The 24,127-nt window shown below is 34.3% G+C and overlaps 1 protein-coding gene across 1 annotated transcript in view; it reads right to left on the bottom strand.

Annotated features, from left to right (window-relative positions):
* The window catches only part of LOC118197691 (uncharacterized), a 37,159-nt gene that overhangs the window by 6,816 nt on the left and 6,216 nt on the right, over nucleotides 1-24,127 (bottom strand). Inside the window, exons 2-6 of the mRNA XM_035369228.2 lie at nucleotides 19,516-19,760; nucleotides 8,872-9,019; nucleotides 5,734-5,883; nucleotides 4,213-4,418; nucleotides 2,541-2,744 (exon numbers count right to left, since the gene is read on the bottom strand). Coding sequence (XP_035225119.2) covers nucleotides 2,541-2,744; nucleotides 4,213-4,418; nucleotides 5,734-5,883; nucleotides 8,872-9,019; nucleotides 19,516-19,562 — 755 coding nt within the window. The 5' untranslated portion in view covers nucleotides 19,563-19,760. The remainder of the gene's footprint in view (nucleotides 1-2,540; nucleotides 2,745-4,212; nucleotides 4,419-5,733; nucleotides 5,884-8,871; nucleotides 9,020-19,515; nucleotides 19,761-24,127) is intronic.

Raw genomic sequence — 24,127 nt, 5'->3', positions numbered from 1 at the left:
CAATAGCAGTGTTGCGAAATAATTTTAAAATGAGCATATCTTTAGAATTTCCGATACACAGTTCGACGCGCTGGAGATAAAAAGTTTTTTTTTTTTTTTTTTTTTTTTTTTTTCCGTAGAGTGTTGCCATTGCTCGCTTTTAAATAGTTGAGTTTGTTACTCAAAAATTCGTTTAAGTTTTACAAAATATGAAATCGATAATAAAACAAATTCCAAATTTCAAATTTGGGATTCCAGATGCCCATATTCGTAGTAGGATTACGTCATTCAAAATTCGATTGTTCTATGTACCGTTGTTTTATCACAATACGAGAAATATACATACATTTATGCAGATTTTTCATTATTTAATTTCTTCAAATATAATGCAGGACTCTAACATTTTGTGGCAACAGTTTGAAAAGTGAACCGACATTTATGAGTCCGACGCAAAATGCCAAAACGAAAGTAATAGTCCTTCGGGACTCAAATCCCTTTGGACTAAAAACAAAATCTGAAATGTTTCAGATTTTAAATTACGTCCAAAGGGGCGTTTTTTAACATTTTGTGTGTTACCTTTCTTTATTAAATATCATGTTCCTCGCACTTAAACCATAAGATCCAGTGCAACAGCAATATCGCAAAATAGTTTTAAAACGAGCATATCTTTAGAATTTCCGATACAGAGACTCACGCGCTGGAGATAAAAATGTTTTTTCTGCACAACGTTGCCATTGCTCGCTTTGAAATCCTTGAGTTTGTTAATCAAAAATTCGTCAAAGTTTTAAAAAATAGGAAATCGATCATAAAACAAATTTCAAATTTCAAATTTGGTTTTCCACATGCTCATATTCGTTGGAGGATTACGTTATTCAAAATTCGATGACTCTATGTACCGTTATTTTATGACAATGTGAGAAATATACATACATTTACGCAGATTTTCATTATTTAATTTCTTCAAATATAATGCAGGACTCTAACATTTTATGGCAACAGTTTGAAAAGTGAACCGACGTTTATCCGTCCGACGCAAAATGCCAAAACGAAAGTAATGGTCCTTCGGGACTCAAGTCCCTTTGGACTAAAAAAAAAAAAAAATTTCGTTTCAGAAAGTATATTTTTCACATTTAGCAGCTAATTTTCTTCCTATTTTACTATTAATAGAGTAATTTTCAGCTCGTACTTCTTGCAAGCTCGTATACTTTAGCTTATTAAAAATTGCATTTACAAAGTTGTTGTTCTAAAAAAAAATACGGAATTTCTTACAGCTTTTAAAGATAAGTCATTATTAATGATTTTTTTCCTTAACATTTTCGTTATTAATCACGCGCAGGAGCATGATGTTTTACTATTACCTCAATAACCAATCACACGCCAGCATGTGATGTGGTCTATCTTTTTCGCGTTAGTCGGCTTCTTATGAATCCGTTTATACCTACCCTATCAATGAACGTATTAACCAAACGAAAAAGGCCTGTATATATTGAAACCTATTTTGAATCGACTGTTTTATCTTATTTCAGTCTGAAATATTTTTAAAGATGGAATGTTGCAGAATTCAAAATTTTTATTCCGAAACTTTTCAGTAATATATTACTTCGGTATACTTGCATTACAACAGGCCAAGTGTATGCGAGCCTAATGAATTAACGAGGTAGTAATTCTCTGATGAAGGAGGGTTAATATCGTGTTCCAGGCTCTCTCCAGGTACAGGCACGCAGATAATCATTGCCCTATCAGAATCTCGACTCATCTGTAAAAAATAGATTGTACGGCGCAAGTTGCCTACACTATGCTAATCTGCCTGTCTTGTGTGCTGCAGTGAGCGGGATCAAACAGCAAGTGTTCTGGCATACAGTTCTGTCTCATGAAGCCTTCGGGCAACTGTAAGCCGTAAACCTCGAGTTCTAGTGGTAGCATAGAGCTCATGTGAGAGATGTGAAGCTGTGCAAAACCTGAGTCGCCATGCTGAATGCGCCAAATAACAATCCACTTTCGTAAATCTTGGTCAACATTGTTTAGCTTTTCTAGAAATGAATTCAATGCCCTGAAACTTTTCCCACAAATTTCAGACAACACTGGGCACGACACTGAGCTGTATACCCGCCTGCGCTTGTGATTGACCTGCTTCCAGTCCACCAACTATTCTCCATCTCATTCCGTCTTCCCTACGTTCGTGGCTAATCATTTTACCTGCATTAACCTATTCGTGGTTCGTGGCGAATCATTTACCTGTTCGTGGCTAATCATTTACATTTACATTTGTTCGTTGTTGATCAATTTACATTTTTATTCTGAGAATTCTGAGAAACATGGCGAATGTCATGAAGTAGTACAAGAACACAAATCACCGAAAACTCCTTGTTCTCTTATATACCCTTCCACAACCACAACTCTGAAGACATGCACGTGTATGCTTAGGTGTTGTATATTTACACAATTCTTCGGCGGCATAAGTAATTTCCGCTCAATACATTTCGTAAAAATAGACTTTATTTGTGCATTCTCTTAATTTTGCGTATGAGAGTATGTAATAGCGTACCAACAGTAGAACTTACCAAGACGCATATCCATCATTGTATTTGGGGGATGAGGTTTTAGTGGTGTTTTCCGATACATGTGAGTTCAAGCTGCAGGTGGAATCTTTTTCTTCATCTTCGGATGTCTTCCTTTTCTCGTCAGAAATTATAGAATGGCTATTAGAAGACTGATTATTTTGTTTATCATCTTCCTTTTTCTTTGGAAAATCTGAAGACAGCATCCTGCAAAAATTTCGGAAAACTTAACTTCTAGCTTTTCAGATATTTTTTGAAAATTTTCTTTTAGATATGTAAGGAATTTGTTCAGAAGTGCTCCTAATATATAATAGTATCTAATCTGAAATATATATTGATGTAAAGACTGCCGAGTAAATGGTATTCTAAGATCACAGCACGGAACTTATTGAAATGTCCAATTTAGTGTCACTTTGCATTAATACGAGATCCTCATTTGTTATTAACGTCGAAGTTTAATAGTTAGCACTCTAAAACCCGTTAGAATTACTAATAGTTCATTGTGTTAGATGTCTTCTTAAAGAAATTTATAGTTGCAGAGAAAAGGGCTTAAGGCAAAAATACTAAGTTATACTAATGAGAAAATCTGCTATTAAATAATATGTATCTAATAATATATAGCTGTTGCTATTACAGTAAAGTTTATTAGGTAAAATTTCCATTAGGGAAACCGCAGTATGTGCAGAAGAGTTTTAAGATATTACGGAAGAATTTTGTAATCAAAAATATTCTACAACAAAATGATGTCTAATTTTATTTGAAATGGATCTTTGATATAAATGTATTTTTTAATGCTAGAATAGAAATTAGGTACTTTTCCGTTTCGCCGGCGCAAATCTCGCCAAGCAGACTTTATTGGCGACAACATACAGTATACACATAAAAAATATTAAAAAAATATTAGTTCTAATAATTCTTTTAAAAAAAGAAGACATAAACATTTTAATATCGCTTAAAATTTTATAAAAAGCCAATAAATAAAGACAATAAATTTGTAAAAAGACATTAATTTAAGAATTTACTATGCTTTCATGGTTCAACATCCTGATTCGCCGGTTCATATCACGTGACCCCAAGCGATCTCATCTCACGTAAACTACTCTACAAAAATCTAAGGCTCTCAATAATTATCTACATCCATTTCAAGTTAAATCTTAATTTGGAACACAAGTTTAAACGCAAGAAATATTTCAATTCGTACGAATAACTTACTCAGAAATTATGTAAAACTGCAGTGCTTTACTTCGCTAATGCATTCTCATTAGAATGGATGAATTTAACCCTTGACTTTACCTTTTCTATATTTTCGGCTTCGGATAAGCGCTGTGATTGCATCCCAATTGACTTAATTACCGAAAATGGCCTTAGACATAAACTGAACTATCTGATAAAAATTCTATGCATTCTATATGCCAGTATTGTAAGAAACAACCAGTCTGATAAGAAAAAGCTGCGACTTGTTTTGAAAATGATGCGTAAAAGGTTACCAGCGAGAATATTCCGTTTGGCATCAGTTGTACCATTAATGGCGACTTTATCGCTTGCGCCGGCAAAACGGAAAAGTACCAGAAATTATTGTGCGTCCCAAAGCACAAGAGATTTCAAAATACTGTAGTTAACAATTTTCAAAACTCAAGAAAGAGACAATATATATTGTAGAAGTAGAAAACAGTACCTGGAATCATACAAATTATTTAAGCTATTGACATCTGTATTTCCATCGGATATATTACCAGTAATGTCAGGCTTTCTGGCAGGTCTTGATGAGAGGATTTCCTCATTCTTCTGTTTATTACGACAGATGGAACCGTTTCTGTTACAACGTGTAAAACATCTTCTTTCGTCGTATGACATATGATCATAATTACTTCCTCTATCAATCTATTGAAGAGTCAAAGAAAGTACAAAAATCCTGCGTTAAATTGCTCATATTTTAACAACGGCTTATCTAAGATGATATCTTACTACCATTACATTTTTATTAGAATATTTACACATTATTGTTTTACGTTATAAACATGTATACGGTGCAGTTAGATAAAAAACGAAACAAGATTAAAAGTGTCAGTGAAAATATACCTTTAGAGTCAATTTTGGAAACATTCGTAGTATTATAATTATTGCACTCTAAAATAACGCAATTTGGTTTTTGTTACATAAAATCTTACTTTTAAGAATAGTAATAGCTTTCGCTTTTTATAAAATTGTTTTACTAAAGATTCATTTGTTTTTTGGTCCTTCTTCACAGTGCAAACATAAATACGTTTTTCTTAATTACCTGAAGTATGAAGTATAAATATTTGTAATATCGAATGTAAATATTTACCAGCTAACTACTAAGGAAAATGCAAGCTTTTATTGGGATTCGAAACCCTAAGTGAAAGAGATAACGGTCTATCTCTGAGTACAAAAGTCTTTAAATACTTCTGTTGGATAATCGGTACTTGACATGATGAATAGTGTCTAGATGATTGCTAGATATAGCATTATCGGTGAACATTTCCATACCTGAGCATTACAGTCGAATAAGTTTAATCTGACTCCGTGCAAACTTCCCATTTTCCTGTTTGGAACGTGACGTGTTCCTCATTACATGCAGAACCATTGGAGAAATTCTTTCTGCTTTCTAGTTTGCTTTTACTCAATTTAGAGCTACTGTACGGTGTGCTTAATGTTGAAGGCGACTTGACAATAAAAATACTTCTTGTTATTTTAACACTGAATGTCGTTTTTATTTCTAATGGCAGATTCCAAGGCAACTGTAGACAGATGAAACAAACCAGTAGAACTAAAAAAGAATCCACACAATGTTGAACTATCTACTAATTGGTGCATCCTGGTTACTTAAAAATACGGCTAAGTGATCAAAACCGCGGCACCTTTCCCTCCTAAATTTACATGTATTCAAAATTTTAAAATTAATAAAGGGTAAATATGTGAATTAAAAATGGAATATTTATAATATATTACTTTTATCGAAATTCTTGCTACATTTAAGAGAATTAGCAAATAATTTGTTAAAAAAGTTAAAGCTTCAAGGCCATCTCGCCATCAAGCTTAAATATATCACTTAATTTACAATTTTTCGAAGAGTCTACATTGTACAGCCATAAGAACTGAAGTTAATAACTGGTTACTTAAGTGTAGAGTACAAGGCTTTAAAACTGAGGTATAAATAATTGATTTGTAAGCTTACTTTATAAATTTCATCCAATCTTCTATGCTGATAATATCTGTTCTCTTTGTAATGAAATCCATCAGGATTATACCAACTGTTGTGATATCTCTTGTCACTCCTCTTTGACAAGTAAAATGACTCATTGCCAGAGTTTGCTAAATGTTGTAACTGTATATAAAACAAATTACAAAGAAAAAAATGTAAAAAACTGGTAAATATAAAAATATTTAAAAATTAGTAAAATAAAAAATTGACTGCTTATGGAAAATGTAGCATTAATACTTCGAACAACTTTATTTAAATTAGGCAGAAATAAATATGTCTGGCAAAGAATAAGCGTAACACTTTAGATCTTGGATCTCAATTAGTCAGAAACAAAAATAATTTAAAATGCAGTTCTATAAGAAAATTAGCAATATGTGTTTGCGGTTTTTTTCTAAAGTTACATTTTCAAGTGAAACTTATTTTTAATATCCTTTTGTTGCCATCAATTTTGGAAATGGTTTTCCTTTTCTTGCTTTTTCCTTTCATTTTTTTTATTTTGAAGGAGGTGAATTTCTAGCTTCTTCTAATTACAATTTCCTGTTTGCTGCCAGAACTGGCGAGCTATTAACTTAGATCAATGCATTCAGATTGTATTCTGCAAAAAAAATGGGATTCCATGCAATAAATCTTTAGATCCCTCAAATTAAAACCAAAATTCAGTAGAACTTAGTGGATCGTAAATCTAAACCACTGGAATAATTTGGTAATATATTCCTTAATTCTATTATTATTTGAGCAGCAATAAAAATTTTTATTAAATATAAAAATAATGTGCATTTTATTTTTTCCTGTAAAATACAAGCAACAGTGGCACATTTTCATTGCTGGTAAGTGTATTGAAATACTATTTTTTTCGTTTTATTTGTAAAATTTTCTATTTATAATATTATGTTACTGTAAATAAATAGAAAAAATAATTTAGGTACCTTAGGATTAAAGCAGCCACAGTAAGCACTTTGGCGAAATTTATGAGACGTTTAAAGTTAATTTAATGAAAACTTGGCACCTTCAAAAACTGAAAAACTGAAAATCATATAATAATATAATGTATCTAATATTTAATGTGCTTAATACCAATTTTGTGCAATGCGGACAATTTTTTGGCTTTTTTAAGTAGTAAGCGGATTGCTATTTACATGGGAGAGCAACAGTTTTGGTCTCGTCATGTACTCACAGATCTGTTTTTGTTTAAAAAACATAGGACATTTCGCTTAAAAAACATAATCGCAACCATGCACATTAATTAATATATATGTTATGGTGCATTATTCTTATTAAAGTTTACTGTACTGTTATTACTGATACTACAAGTCTGCCAGTTATGACGGCTAACCTTTCGATTTTGGCTAATTAACGAAGTGGCCGCTTTAATCTTTAAAAATATAATTTAAGTACAGGCATGGAAGTTTTTCGCTATTGGTCGAATTCGGGTTCCAGTTTCCAATGCAGGGCGTGCGTTGTTGTGGCGGTAACATTATTTATCAGAGTTGTAGACGAGAAGCAGTTAAGAAAGGCACGAAGTACGAGAAGTACTTAAGAAATGTAACGGTTCAGAATTTTCGGTAAGACGTTTCGAACGTCGAAAGCTTATTTACCGACTGCCGTAAAAGTGCTTTTCCATTACTTATCTCTTAGACACTTCATATTCCTTTTTTTGGGAAGACAAATATCGAAATATAGGAGAAATATAAAAAAATTATGAATTTTATTATTATCTGCAACGAACTTTAATTATTAGACACATGACACGAATAAAATAGGATCTCGATATTCTATAATTTAAAGAGACTCAAGAGCAAAAATGCTTGACGAAATTCGACTCTAGAATGCATATGAATCATCTTAAAACATGATAAAATTTAATTTTAAAGAATTCAACACTTAATTAAGACTTCTTTTCAAAAGTGAAATTAAGGGAACTTTCAATCACGCTCCAAGCATAAATAGATTCTACTTTTTTTCAAAGAATACTTTATTCTGTACAATACTTTGTTAAGGTCCAAAGGTATTTTTATATTGTACAAATTACAGCTTTTCCAAAGGCACATGAGGCACAATAATAATTAATTCTCTGAATGTATAATAGATTTTAAATACAATTATTAATTAATTGCGTTATTATCCACATTCTTGGTGTATAAGAGGTAACATTTATAAATATCGAAATAATATAAGACACATCCGGCTGGCATTTAGGATATAATTATGGTTTATAATCAAAGACAAAGGTTCTAATTATGATTTTTAATAAGAGAATGAATCTAAATAAATGGTTAAAAATTGAATATTCAATGAAATGTAAGTCAGGACTTATCTTTTGAATAGAGATGAAAGCTGAGTGCTAACATTTTTAATCTTTATAAAGTATTTCCTCCCTCTTTTTTCGCATGCCTTCATGGTGCATTTGGAAACATACTCGACGCGCATTCGAAAAGTCTTCATTTGGAGTCCTGGCGATGGCACTGCACATTTTACACCTCCTTGATTCAAAAAACCTAACGTCTCTACAAATGGCTCCCAAACTAAAGGGTGGCGGATGAAAATTCCTCACCACCAGAATTTGGCGATTGCTTCTCCTAATCCCCAGTCGCCATTTAAAAGGAGGAGTACATAAGGCACTTTCTACCTCCTTTTCGCATGCCTTTGGGATGTAACTGGAAGCATTCTCGACGCGTATTCGAGAGGTCCAAGCTTCGAGTCCCGGCGAGGGCAGTACACATTTTTCACCTCTCCTGCTTCAAAAAATCTAATGACTAGAAATCTTAAGGTCAGCAGTTCAAACCTTTATATTTGTATAAGTTCTGGGGGTTGTTAAATACAAAATTTGAATCCTTTTCTTGAGTAAAAAATAAATCTTCTGAAATCGCTAAATAACACAAAGTCACAAGATATTTCGCGCGTTAAATAGTGTTGCTAACAACGAGTTACTAAACAACGGAAACTATTTTATAATGATTTAGTAGCTTAAAAAATGAAGTACAAACTGAATTATTAGCTTTCTCAAATTTGACGACTAAACCCCAGGAAAAACCAATTTCATTAAGTTTACAAAAAAGCAGCATTACAAAACTTTAGAGTTTACAAAAGTATCCGAATGAAAGATGTATTTACCAGCCAATAGGGTGTCTGATAATATCCGCCGTTGTAAACATCATATTTATTCGAATGCACGGAGCACATAGCGTCAGAATAAAAACTTGGATAGGAATAGCGGGGAGGGCTTGCACGAGATGTACACCATCTTTGGAAACTTGAAAAACTGGAAGGAAAAATACTTTTTATAGCATATTGAAAGCTTTATTTAGAGCCAGTAATAGAGCAATGGTTCTAAACTGTTAGAAACACAATCCCTTAGAAGACCCTATAATACTGCTGTGCCACATAAACGAAATAATACTAGTGACATATATATTTTAAACAGTCGTTTCAACGTTACATCAAATGATATAGTGATCAAATAAATTATCATATCACACAATGTTAAACTCAACATTAATGCTGCTCAGCGTTACGATTTTCATGCTGTGCACTGTTTAATAAGTAATAGTTTTTGATGGCAAACGGTTTTATCAGGGCACTTTAAACTAATCGACAAATACTGATCGTTACCTAATAGAAAATAGTTAATTTAATGTTGTAGACTTGCTTTTATGGAACGTACTCTATTGAATCTGGTTTTATTGCTATGTGTATTATATACCATTGCAAACTACTTAAAGAGATCTTCACCAATCATTAAGAACGAAGAAAAAAATAAAAGTAATCTCAGATCAGTTTAATACATAAATTAGTATCAATAAAAGGTTATGTTTAATCTCATCAATGCAGTATGTATTATGAAAGATATGACGTTTCTACCTGCATTATTGAGTTACTGTGTTACTTGCAGACATTCAAAACAGACAACAGTATTTTACTTTTCTGTAGAAAAAAGTACACTTTAAATGTACTAGTAATAATAGTAAAACAAATAATTAATGGTAAAATAAACTTTTGGAAATCACCGAAATAAGTTATAAGGTGAAGGTATTCAGAGATGAAAACCTAAGAACCATTACCACATAACAAGGAAAACAAATAGATAAAAAGATCTATTCTTCTTCAGTAGAATTTGTATTATTAACACAAAGAAATAAAGGTATCTTAAGATGTGTCATTAATTGCACTAATAGAAATGAAAATATTCCAGCTTCATGTAGTTAAAAATCTCTTTACATAGTTGCAAAGGTATTATTTCATGTAGTATATTATCAGTTTATTACCATTTATTGTTACAAATTTTGTACATATACGGATAGTTTAGGTGAAATGTTATGTGAAATTGTTGCATTTTTCTGTATAATGAAACGTGAAACGTTTGAGAGAAATGATGCTCTACCGGAAAAACAAGAACACAGGGGCAACTCTATTTAACATTGAGTAAATGGCTATCTTGCTGATTTGGTGACATATTGCCAAGCTTGTTTTGGCGACTAATTTTTTTTAAAACATTTGGCGAGAAATCGCCAAAAGTCGCCAAATTTTGCGAACATTTGGAGGCATTTTGGTTCGGTCCGTATATAACGGTAATTGATATTGTAACTGAATAATTGTAATTGATTCCTGTATTAGCTGTAACCATAACCGGCCCTCATATGCCTTCCAGTAATTTCGAGAATACTGGAGATAGTACTAGAATACTATATAATACCCGAGAGAGCAATAGCGTCTTAGTTCAGAAGTCAGGAAACAAAAATCAGCGTTATATTTACAAAATTTTCACAGGACTAGTTCGATGGTTTTACCGAACCACCATCTTCAGCTGCAAAACCGCAAATGAACAAGATAGGAAATAATTAGTTAAGATAAGAAAGCCTGGGCAAGAATAAGCAAGTGGTGCGATCTGTTGGTGAAACCAGAACTAAAACATAATTTCTTTAAAGGCCGAAGGCAAATTTGGGTTGGAATTAGGATCGTTAACTAGAACAGAAAGATTTTTATGAATGTGAAATGCCTCTAGAAAATCCAGTTCTCCAATGGAAGATGTTTTTTGAATAATTTTGGCAGCAGAAAAATTGAAAGTGTGATTTTCGGACCAACAATGTTGAGCAACAGAAGACTTCTGTGTTTCCTTTTTTCTAACATATGCCTCATGTTCCTTGACGCGAAATTTTATTCTCTCTTAGTTTGGCCAATGTAAATTAAACCACACTGGCAAGGAATCCTATAAATACCACAGGAATTCATATCTGGAATGGGGTCCTTGAGTATAGAAGTCCGAATTTTATTGATGGGAGAATAAACACCCCGAAAGTTAAATTTCTGCAAAATATGTGCAACTTTATAGCTAATTGATGGAAAGAAGGGAATGACAACAGAATTTTTATAATCTCCTAAAACAAGAGTGTGCCTTTTGGTGTGTTGAGATGAGAATTTTTTAACTGCTTGATTAATAATGTTGGGTGAAAAGGCCCTGTCAATAGCTATTGCTTTTAAATAATTTAGTTCATCAAGGGCTAGTTTGGAGGAGCAATCTTGAAGAGCACGGAAAACATAGGAATAAAATGAAGCTAACTTTTGTTTAGTCGGATGACATGATTTAAAGTGTGGTGGAAGGCAAACCGATGAAGGTTTACGGTAAACTGTAATACTGAAGTTGGATGTGTTACGTGTGACCAGAATGTCGAGAAACGGAAGAGAGTTGCAAGTCTCAAGTTCAAAAGTGAACCGAATAGCAGGATCAATAGAATTCATTGTTGAAAGAACTTTATTTAAATCATCTCTATTACCTTCAAACAGGGTAAAAGAATCGTCTACGTAGCGGAACCATGCCGGGAAGTGTCTTAGTTGTTAGTTCAGAGCTGAATTCGAAATACTGAGATATCCTAGAGAGTTTGGTCTTTTAGATGCCCTTTGCACTACTTTGTGATTAACGTTATTACCAGCCTGAAGTACAATTATTGATTATACCCTTGATATTGTGAAGAGCTGTACGATTATTTTTGTGGGAAGTTCCAGAACTGTTAAGTGTTTCGTTTGGTAAAATACATTTTATCAAGCTATCTTGAATTCTGTCTGCATTCATTCTACTATGCACGCAACAATATTACAATAATTGTAAATTAAAACTGCTTGAGTACTGCTTGAGTTTTAGTACTGCTTGAGTTAAAGCGCATTGTTTTACTACAGTTGTCACGTAAAAGTGGTACTTTGGTTGCTTTTTGCGTTTCCGTTGGCCACAGTGGCCCACGAAGCTTACTTCAAGGGATTTTTGGTTAGGTCGTCGGGCTTAGTCGGGCGAACGTGGCAGCCACACTGTTGGAAAATGGCAGCTTATGATTTTATGAGCGATCAGCAGCTGCTTCACACAAGTAGCAACGTCCGGAGGAATGCCATCTTGCATAAATATTGTGCGATCCACACACTGATGCTGCTGAATTGCCGTAAGGACATGGTTAAGCAAATATGAGTATTTATAGAGTATTTATAGAACCTTGCAAATGGAAATGAGCTTCCCCAGACCACAGAATGTTTCCTGACCATCCATTGTACACTTTCATCCGGGCAAGAAACTTTTGTGCAAACGATGCAAGTGCTTACAGGTCAGCAAGTAGCAACTACTGCACATGAGTTATCTTGCACGGATAACAGCGCAAGATGTTCCATAGGACATTACCCACCGTGCTGATAGGCATATCCAACATTCGTCCACTTCCTTGCACTGCTGATTTCTGCATCACTGTTTGTCTGTTCTTGTAACGTTGTAGCCACCTTTTCCACTGCCCCTCCATAACTGGTTTTTGTCATCTACCTCGTTTCACGTCATATAAACCGGTCTCTTTGAATTAATCTACATTTGTCGCAGGGCATAAGGGGTCATGAGGCCGGATTTCATGCATTTAGTGTCCAGAACTTCCTGATAGCTGTTAGCGCAGAGTTACCGTTCTGACAGAAGAAAAAGCTTCACGAGCAGAGCGCGATTCTTCTTTGTCAGTTACGATGAAGCATTCAAGCAAAGTATTACGTGTTCCACCAGTGTTCTGCATTTTTATCACAGCTATGTCTGTGGTGCGTATGGCAAGTATTAGGAATGTGCATACCTTCACAACAGCCATGTGAACACTGACAAGGCCATCTATCGGCACATTTTGGAACTATTTTTTAACTTCCCCAAACAAAATTCCATTGCCTCACGATTGTTCTGGTAAAATATCAAGTTATTCTGACCGTTACTGACCGTATTCTGACCGGTAGTTTTAAAGTTAGAGCGTTTTGAAATCGCAATTTTAATTATAATCACCCTGTAGTTTGAATCTGAGGATTCTGTGTCTAGAAGACATGTTCCAGGCAGACCTAGAGTTTGAAAACCTGCGGGAGACCATAATTTAGCTCTTTTGACCCTAAGGAGGTGTAATTTTGCTTTAGCTCATGGCAGATCATTTAGTGGCAACAGAAACAAGAATGTTAGTTACTACAGGGCGCAGAACACCTGCACAATACAAGCCTGTATGCAAGACTATCAGTCGTTTGTGTCTCATTGAACAGAGGACACAGAGGTGCCCGTTATTTTGGGCAAGAGAACACATCTCCTAGACCAGTCAACAATGGGAATCTGTTCTCTTCACAGATGAGTCCAGCTTCACGCTGGAGAGTGATTTAGGTCGTCAGCTGATCTGGAGGGAACAACGCATCAGATACAACCAATCCCACATTGTGGAAAGACATAGTTACAGAGGTGGTGAAATAATGGTTTAGGCTGGGATCTCTCTCTGTGGTCAAATTGACCTGCATGTGTTCCATGGAGGAACGTTGACCAGCGAGAGCTATCGAGACGAGATCCTTGATCAATATGGCCGCCCATATCCCGCTGCTATTGGTGCTGGATTTCTTCTGATGGACGATAATGCGCGATCGCACCAAGCTCGAGTTGCTGAAGAATATCTTGATGGTCACAGTATGGAGCGGATGGAATGGCCAGCTCAATCCCCAGACCTGCATCCGATACAGCCTCTTTGGGACTACCTTGGAAGACAGGTTGCTGCTTTAACTTCTCCTCCAAGGTCCTTAGATGAGCTTGAACAAGGATTACCCTGTGTCTGGTCGCTTCTTTCCATTTCACTGACCGACAATTTAATTGATAGCATGGAATATCGTTGCCACGAATGTATTGCAGGATGGGGTGGACACATTTCTTATTACAACCCATTTTTGTAATGTTACTACCCCATTTTTTCTCAAAAAACGTTGATATACTGTTTCTCCAAGACTGGATTTCTCTGCTGAACGTGCAATGTTTTGTTATAATTCATGTTTGTGTTGAACTTAAGAAACATTCTATGGCGCATTCATTAAAGAATTCAGTAAACATGTCCTGTAAATATCTTGTTTTTATGGTGCTTCATTCTCAAATTGCACACAAAAACATGCTGTTCCTTAACTTTTGGAGGGCAGTGTAGTTTACTTAAAATATTGACATTCAGCAGATTCAGTGTGTAATATTATAGACATCTGTGATATCTCTTATTCTCGCTTGTAATATTTCTTCATGTGAAATAACAGACATGTACAGCATTTATTAATCGAGAACAAAAATTTTTTTTATTTCTTTTCTATTTTGATTGTCACTTTCCTCCTTCTCTTTTTACCTACTGTCCTTCCAGCGCCTTTTTTGGACTACAAGTAGTATTCCATCGCCATTTATGTTTCTTACCATGTTGATCAAATTACGATGCGAAATAGTGAGTGTGGTTATCGTAAATGGGTACATACACATTAGAGAAACTACCTCCATAGAAGTCTTCAGGTTTTCAGAATATGCCAGACGTTGAGAACCATATGTATAACAATTTTTCAGGTAACCATGAGCATAATATCTCATCAGCTTTAGCAAGCAATGTCGCCAATTTCACATTGTTTGTAAAAAACATTTTACAAACTCTTTTTACAAAAAAAAAATAATAAAAAAAATAAGGATATATTTAGAATTAAACTCAATTTTAAAACACCAACGAAAGGATATTAAGGATGGTTCTATTAAAAACCTTTACCATGCCATCTGACTGGGGATGGAGAGGTGTCATTTGGGATTTGTCGACGCCGAGTAGTTTGCAGAGTACTTTAATTAAAACCTAGATAAAATTCCTTCTTTGATCGGAATGTAAATGAAGAGGCACTCTAAACCTGGAAATGCAATGCTGTATAGCACTGCATACCTCTGCTCCGTGACAGCCTTTTGATCAGGGATTGGATACGATTCAGGCCACTTTATGAAGTAATCAGTCTCAACAAGTATGCATTTCTTGGCATCAGCAGTTCGTGGAAGAAGTCCGATGATCTCAAAGGCGATGCGTTCAAAAGGCGTTCCTACATTGTAATGTTGCAACATTGCTCGTCTGCGTTTATTCAGTCTTTTGTATGCAAAGATGGCGAGGCAAAGTGGTGCCAATCATGCGATACCACTTTGCCTCGTCATCAGTTGTATTACTCCCGTAGAAGCACTCTCTCTATGCAATGAATTCATTATAACATAGTAGCCTCCTGTTGGGATGCTGTGTAGTTTTTAAAGGACGTCTGATATTTTGAAAGTATCAGCTGCCATCGGAATGCCTTTCCATCATCCGATTAAAACTTGCGATATAAGACACCATTTTCGAATACGGAATGATTTCCAGGGAGCCAATTATTGTTTTGTCCTAGGACTATAGACCAAAGTAGCCTTCCAGGCAGGTTTCCTATCTGAAGATTACATTAAGTCAGTTATGAATTTAATATCCCTGTCTTCTAACTGATCGTTCCTGAAGTTTTCATATGTCTGAATCAAACAATTTGAATTCGTAATTCTGGATGTGAGCTAATTAAGCAGCTCGTATTTAGAGTCCACCCTGGAACAGATTTTCTAGACAGGGCATCGGCGTTTCCATGTGATGATCCCTTTTGATGACCAATAGCGTTATCATATTCCTGAAGTCTCTGTTAAGTCTGGCTGTTTGGTCTTTGGTATTCTTGAAATTTAAAAGCCAGATCAATAATGCATGATCTGTGGTTCTTTGCACTATTGGTTCGATTAACTGCGTTAGTTAATTGAGCACATGCTGCAATTACTTCGACCCCTAATGAATTTAGCTTTATCACTGACGTTGAAAACTCACCGGGAAGACTATCTTCGATAGATCCTTTGAGATCACTTCTTCAGCAAGACTTTAAGTTCTTGGGATATACCATTACGGCAGATATTCCATTATCTTCCATTATTCTGGCTTTCTATGTCTCAGGATCTCGCATGCCACAGATTAAGTATTGCTGGAACTGACTTTCCGTTGTTTCTAATGGGCAGCAGTCCGAAAAGGCGAGATGAGGCAGCCTTTCAACATCCCTGGTGAACTTTCGTGTTTCCCTAGCCTTCTCTAGGAGAAATTTTAATTGAAGTCTAAAAGAGTATTTTAAACACTTCTCCGCAAAGTTAAGCTGTGACGTGCCGGATAAAGCTTTGAAGCCTAGCCTCTAGTTTATGGCCAGAGTTTGGAGGATATCCGCTGTAGTCAGCTCGTAGAGAAGTGGCGAGGTGGCAGGCCTTAGCTGCCACCATCTGTGTCCCATCCATCTGTGTCCGCCATTACAGAAAAGTGAGTCTTGTACACGTGCTAGGAAGTCATTTTATATAGATATCATATATCATATTTCATAAAGACAGAAGAAAAGGCATGGCTACGAATTTAAAAGCGTCAGAATTGTCTCCTGCTATAATGACGGATTTTTTTAAGCTGTCACCTTCCTTGGCGTCTGCAGCAGAAATTCTGTAATTTTTTTGTTGTTTAACAGCAGAAATTCTTTTTCAGATTCTCCAATTTTATTTTACAGCATATCAATTCTGCTTTCTGTAGCCTCGAACTTGATTTCTATTATCGCAGTAATTCCGATTTTCGTTTCTTCTTGACCTGCTTCAGTCTTTTCTTGGCCAGATTCCATCTTTCCTTGAGCTGATTTGACGGACCCTTCCATATTTTCTTAGTCCGCTTTCATTTCTTCTTTTAATATAGGTAAAGCTACCACTAGCTATCTCAGTTGTTTCTCAATTTCTCTTGTTCCCGGCATTGAGTCCTACTTCTGACACCAGAAATTGTTGCGTGCGTACGGGTTCTTACTACAGTGAATGCCCACACAATCGATGATAGCTTGATAAAATTTACTTTTACTAAAAGAATTAATTTTGTGAAAAGTTCTGTAACTTATTACAAAACTACTCGTACAGCTCTTCTTAGTATCACAGAGTACAATCAGTAGTTACTCTTCAAACTGCTAAGAATGTTAAACACAGCACATCTAAAGAGATGCGTTCTACTTATCATTAGCTAGCATTCCGAAGTCTACTCTGAACTTAAAAATTTAGAGGTGATACTCTCTCAGGCCTAATATAGCTTCGACTCCAGATTTTCCTGTTAAATTATACAAAAGATACCATAATTTTAAGCATAACTTTACTAAAATTATTTACGTGTATACAAAAATGCGTAACAATATATAATTTTTTTTGCAGTTAAAAATTATCACTCTTTTCAGGATAAATTATAATGTGCGTAAGTCTTTATAATTTATCCTTATTTTATAATTTATCCTTATCTTTCGCGAAAAAATATCCAAATTCCGCCAAGATGGTTGCGTTGGTATGTTAAGTGTCTGTAAATTTTCGGAATTTGTTCGGTGTTACTCTAATCATGAGAGCTTGATTGTTGATACTCACATCATTCTCGAGTGTATTAAACTGGCGCTACTCTCTTAGAATCTTAATAACTAATTAAACCTAATGATACTGGCAGCATAAAATTTAACATCAAGCATACAGCGGTAATTTATTTTAATAGATAAGCAATTCAGTTTTAAAAGGAATTTATATGAAAAATCTCAGAAAAGTCTTATTTAGATAAACTAATATCTAACATTCAAGCTATATCTAAATGCAAATAAAAATAAGGCTCCTTTTATGTTTTTTTTTATCCTTTATCTAAGTCGAATGCGCTTTTACTGTTTATTCAATTGCCTGAAAGTGGCAGAGAAAAGTGTTTATTAAGATCGGGGAATCTTGTAATTTCTACATTTCGAGTTGCATTTCAATTTATTAAACAACACTGAGGTCGCTAGGGATTCGTATATAGAATAAGTTATTTGATGACTGCCTTGTACTACATAACGTATCTCAGAACAAGGTAACGTTTTGGGCTCCTCGTAATTACAAGATTTGCGGTACTACTAGTTCCGACATGCACGTATAAATGTTTTTTAAAATAAGGCATAGAATTTCACGAAAACAAGTTCAACACAAATTTATACATATTCACACAAAGAAAAATCCCAGTAACTTAAAATATTAATAAAAAAATACGCTAAAATGCGCAAAATTCGCTTAGATATTGACGTTGACTTACATGAATGAATACATTAACTCAGTAATTTTTTTTAAAGTTGTAAATTGATTTTAAAGGAAAGGAATCGTATCTAAGCAATCATAGTCGTAATCGAATAATTTCTTTTAATTATGAGGAAAAGAACCACGTTGCAGCAGCGTTAAAAATACAAGGTGATTATAGTTAAAGTTGCCCTTTAAAGGCTGTAAAAAAAGAATCGCTGGTCATAGTGACATGAAATTTGACGAGAATATACAAGAAATAATGGGAATTTGTCTGGCGAAAGAAAACAAGTAGTTCATTATTTTATTCATTAAATTTCAATAAAATCTATTGCTAAAATAAAACTTTATCAATAGATGGCACCGTACTTGTTAATTAAAAGACATGACATACATACTAAATAAAAACACGGAGTATACGCAGTTCCCGTTATTCTGTATCTGAGAAGCTCGTCGTGACTCTGTCAATGAAAGACTGAGCTCTGCTAGTGAAACTCTTTTACAAAAACAGTGACTGTGCTTTAGTTGCCTTGAAGATGTTCGGTGCATTAAATGGGTATAAGATACAGCTCTGGTCCAATGTGTGCAATGTTCTGCACATTTGAGCATTTAGAGAGCTTAGGAGACTGAAACAGGCTTCGTCTGCCCACAGAATATCACATGGCCATGCACTTCCATCCAAGCAAGAAATCGTAGAACGAAAGTTGTCTTATTGACAGGTCATAAAGAAACAACTCCTAAACGTGCCTACTTTTAAATGGATAGCATTGCAGAATGTTTCGTAAAATTTTATGAACCTTGCTAATAAGCGTGTCTAAAGATCGGGCTATTTTGCATTGCACACTTCAGTACCACATTTAGTCTCTTTTTGCAGTGCTATAGCCACATGTTCCACTGACTATAAAGCAATTGCTTTCCTCCCTCGACTAGATTTCCGCGTCTTATACCCATTAATGTCCCGAACTTCTCCAGAGCAGTAGTTGAAGTACAATCACCATTCTTGTAAAAGAGTTTCAGAAGCAGAGCCCAGTCCTTCATTCGCATAGTCATAACGAGCTTTTCAGATGCATAGCAACAGGAACTGCATATACTTTGTGTTTTTACTAAGTCTAATATGTTTTCTGCATTAGGAATTAGCACAATTGTGAATGTTTGTCTGTACTTGCAAATTGACCTCTTAGGAAAAGATACGAGATTCGATTCACAACAAAACATTTATTTATAGTTAATTTTTGTGAACATTTTGAAATTAAATAGTAGGAAGAAATTTTTTTCCCCGGTTTCCTAGAAAAGCATCAAACTTATATCTAGAAAACTTTATAAACAACTAACTTTCATTTCATGAGACATGTGAAAATTAAGTTATTGTAACTTACTTGATATAGTCAGTATCATCTAGATAATCAACGCATCTTCGAGCCATTTACTTTGCTTTTACGTCTTAATAAGTACAAACGAATGAACGTAGTGAAGAATAAACTCAAAAATGAAAAATTAGATTATCATAATCTTCCTTCACATTCTTAAATTTGGAGCACCTGATCTCAGTATATGAGCTTCTGGCATATTCCTTTGTCACACAAATATTTCACATATTCGAAATGCGTTATCTACTTTTTGCCTGAAAAAGACACAACATTTTAAAATAGTTTTAATGTGTGTAACGTAGAGTATTTTGAGATTAGTCTTTTAGTTTGTTTCAATTTTGAACTTACATGGCCAAGAATATTCAGCTGCTGAGCACTAGTTACTAAATATCTGCTAAAGTGTAGGGAGTTATCATTAAACGGAAAAGTAGGTACCATAAATATGAGACAATTTTCTAGAGAAAATACGTCAATGTTATCGTCTTTTCGTCATTATGACTATTAATTGCAATTAATTGATATACCCAGCTGACTCATTAAAACCCCTACTCCATGATGGAATATCACAAGAACTTGTAATTTACAAGAAATTTAGAACGTATTGGGAAACACAATACAATACACAAATGATAAACGTTTAATGGCATGTTCAGATTACTGGCAAGAGCAATGACACCTAAAAGCGGTATAATATGGTAGTTGAAATACTGAGTTCTCATTCGGAAATCTCTCAGGTTCGTTGCTTTCCTGTTGGACGTGCTATTATGTAGCATGCAAGAAGTAACTCATATCGATCAAAAATTCGATTTTTGGAGAATTCCAGCTTATCGCAGTTTATTCCAGCTTACCGCTTCGTGAGGGCTGCTTACTTTAGTCGAAATCCAGTATCTGTTATGAGAATCTGAAATTGATGAGGATAAGAGGGTACCGAGTGGGATTTAAAGGCACCTATTACCAATATCGGAGAAGACAGACATCTTGCTTGTATCATTTTTAGGGATCCTAAAGCCACATTTCGTAGTCTGTATTAGGAAATTTGCATATTTCATAATATTATATATGTGTCATACAATGCGACAGGATTTGCAGCTCCGCGCATGGTCATCAACACCACCAGTATTCGATTTCCTTTAACGCTGTAGTACAGGAATTAGGACCTGAAGTAAAATATATGGGTTAATGTACAGCGTGACGTCTTTTTTACTCCCTCGGAGGCGAATCTCACTGTCCCATGTAGCGGTATGTAGATGAACTTAGAGGAAAAAACATTGAAAGCTCGCTTTCTTCATCGTCACGCTGGATTTGAACTTAGTAATGATGGTAAGAGGTGCATCTGTTTCACTTCTAATCTGCTTCTAATCTGCTGCGAATAGATACCGTTGCGTTATAAGGTTTGATTTCCTTTGTCTCGCTCATACCTTTGGGGACTCCTTCAACTTCGAAGAGGACAACACCGAATTGTATGTTGTAAGCGCTATGTTACCTCAATACGGTGGGTGTTAGATGCTTGCTTTTGCCTGCGAGTTGACCACACATTTTAAGTTAGTGAGTGATCTAGAGAAAGAAAATATGTGAGAAAGATCGGCATAACAACATGCCGGAAAAACTGGCATGATTAACATCCGTCACACGAAGCAACAGATAAACCTAGCATAAAAAGGAAGCTATATGGACTTGAATTGCTATCCAGAATTATTCAACGTCATTCGCCTTCTGCAGTAATTATGGATGGCTACACAAAATAACTCCCAAGACCAATACTACAACACCAATCAAGACAAGCCCCATAACAGCTACAATTACTGCTAGAGGCAGATGCTCGGAATACTGATTTTTGCATGTTAAAAACTTCAAAATTATTTGAAAATTTTATTATTTCATTTTCCTATTCCAGTTCAGTTTCATATCCCAGCATTTCTAAACTAAATATGAATCTCTTAATACCTATTTTTAAGGGGCTGCAATTTTAATGGCCAGAAGTGTATTTTATGAAGGACAGTTTAGTTATTCATAATATACTTTGAAAGGATCTCTTTGTTCCTATTTGTCTTCTTGGAAATTTTCTTAACCATTTCATTACTTTGTTTCTTATCAATAGATTACTTTTTAACATTCAGAACATACATTAACTTGTTATTTACATGCTTTTTTAGAGGACTGTTTTTGCCCTGTTTTCTTCGTTTTTCTAAGTTTCTGCATTTAAATAGGAGCATTTAGAAAGAATTCTCGAGTTCATTTTAAAAGAAATTTATACATACTCAGCTCAAATCTTGATTAATTAATAAGTTAAAGGACAAGTTAAATTTAAAAAGGAGAAAAAAGTTCGGTACTATTCCGTTTTGCCGGCGCAAACGATAAAGTCGCCTACAATGGTACAACTGATGCCGAACAGAATATCTTCACTGGTAACCTTTTATGCCTCATTTTCGAAACAAATCGCAGCCATTTCTTATCAGATTGATTGTTTCTTTAAATACTGGCATACAAATAGAATTTTTACAAGAAAGTTAAATTTTATGCCCTAAGATCATTCGCGGTTATTAAGTCAATTAGAATGCAATCACACCGCTCACCCGAAGGGAAAACATATAAAAGGCAAAAGCAAGGGTTAAATTCACCAATTCTAACGAGAATGCACGAGCGAAGTAAAGCACTGCGGTTTGACATAGTTTCTAAGTAAGCTATTCGTACAAATTGAAATAATTCTTGCATTTAAACATGTATTCCAAATTAAGATTTAACTTGAAATTAATGTTGAAAATTACTGAAAGAATTAGATTTTTCTAGCGTAATTTACGTGAGATGAGATCACGTTGAGTCATATGATACGAACTGGCGAATCAGGATGTTGAACTATGAAAGCATAGTGAATTCTTAATGTCTTTTTACAAATTTATTGTCTTCATTTATTGACCTTTTACAAAATTTTGGTGCTACTTTGGTAGACGGTTGCACGGATTTTGGTGAATTTTTTTTTTTTTTTTTTTTTTTTTTTTTTTTTTTTTTTGCGAGCGGTACGACTTATGGTAAATCTATTGCTGGACAAGTTATTTATGATAACCGATACTTGTCATTTTATTAAAAACATAATTCGTTTCATTATGCATAAATTAAGTGTTTTAAATATTATTTATGGCTTCTAAATATTAAAAATCAATTTAATTTTGCATTTTTATTTGAAATAAAAATTTTGTTGTTTATGATATTTTATATAATTTTATGTTATGGATGATGTAATCAATGACGTCACCTTACTTAAAGAATAATTGGTTTTATTAATATCTATAAATTTAGTCTAATGTTTTAAACATTATTTATGGCTTCTAAATATTAAAATACAATTTATTTTGCATTTTTTTAAAAATGATATTATTATGAATTATTTAAGTAATTTTAATTCTATGCGTGATGTAATCAGCTCCCTTATTGATTACTGAATATTTGTGCATTACCGCGCCATTTTAAAATTTTATTATTCATCTCTTCGAATTCCTCAGATTTCGAAACGAATGGGTATGTCCGTTTTGAAGATGAATGTTGTTATTGGTAATTACCAAGAATTATTGGTATCGGAATAAAATTTGCCCTTTGAGACCTTATTTTGGCCAACCTGGCTTTCCTAATCAAAGATTTATTTATAAATTGTTACAAGGGTCAGAGGAACTTTATTTTAAATTTTTGGAGGAAATCTCGCTAATTGCTTCTTCAATGAATAGCGAGAGATGTGTATCACAGATGAAGATCGTTAGAAGATCTTTTTTTTGTGGTACTTATCAATATACGACAGGTAAAATACTTAAAAAAATGTAAGTATATATTTTTCTTTTACTTTATAATTGTATACTTCAATTTTTATCAAAAATTAATACACTGTTTTCAAAAATTCCTGAGATATTTATTGCACGGTACTTCCGTTTTTTAGACCGTAAAAAAATTGCAGCGAAAATGTATGCGTAAAAGCGCCAAATCTAACAAACGCGCCCATTTAACAGCGCGCGAAATCTAGCGTACGCGCTGATTTCAGATTGCGTAAGTTTATATAGTTCTATATTTCTTAAGACGCATAGAAATACTAGTTTAATTTTTAAATCCTTTTTTGATATCTTATGGATTTAACAATTTGGGAATTGCCCATGAGGAAAAGTCTGCAATAGAATTTTGGGTAAAGTGCAGAATCCTCCACTGTTTTTAAGAATTTCAAGTACTCGATACCCAAGTACACATTGACCTATTTTCACTTAAAAAAGCATCCCAGAATTGCCCAAAAATGGCACTGCGCACACCCTTGACTTTATCTATGTACACATCGACCTATTTTCACTTAAAAAGTAAAAGAAAATTGACAAAAATCCAATTGTTTTTACCCCTGTAAAAAGCAGCAAACAAATAAGTAGGCGATTCTGCCCTTTACCGAGAATTTTTTCAAAGAAGAGGCATCATTCATTATAGAAAATTATGTTTGAATAACCAATGAGATGGAATTATGCTTTAGCGATAACTCGGTAGCGAAATAGCGATGCAGGCATCCATTCAGTTACGTTTAGCAATTTTTACATAAATTATAATAATGATCTGAAATAGTTATTTACACTTATGCTTCCATTCAGTCATGTTTAGCCTT

This window comes from Stegodyphus dumicola, chromosome 5, assembly GCF_044657685.1.
Source record: "Stegodyphus dumicola isolate Sdum_Otavi_A_Nest chromosome 5, ASM4465768v1".
NCBI classification, from domain to species: domain Eukaryota; kingdom Metazoa; phylum Arthropoda; class Arachnida; order Araneae; family Eresidae; genus Stegodyphus; species Stegodyphus dumicola.
The sequence above is the reverse complement of the archived record's forward strand: the minus strand, read 5'-3'. Positions and strand labels throughout refer to the sequence as shown.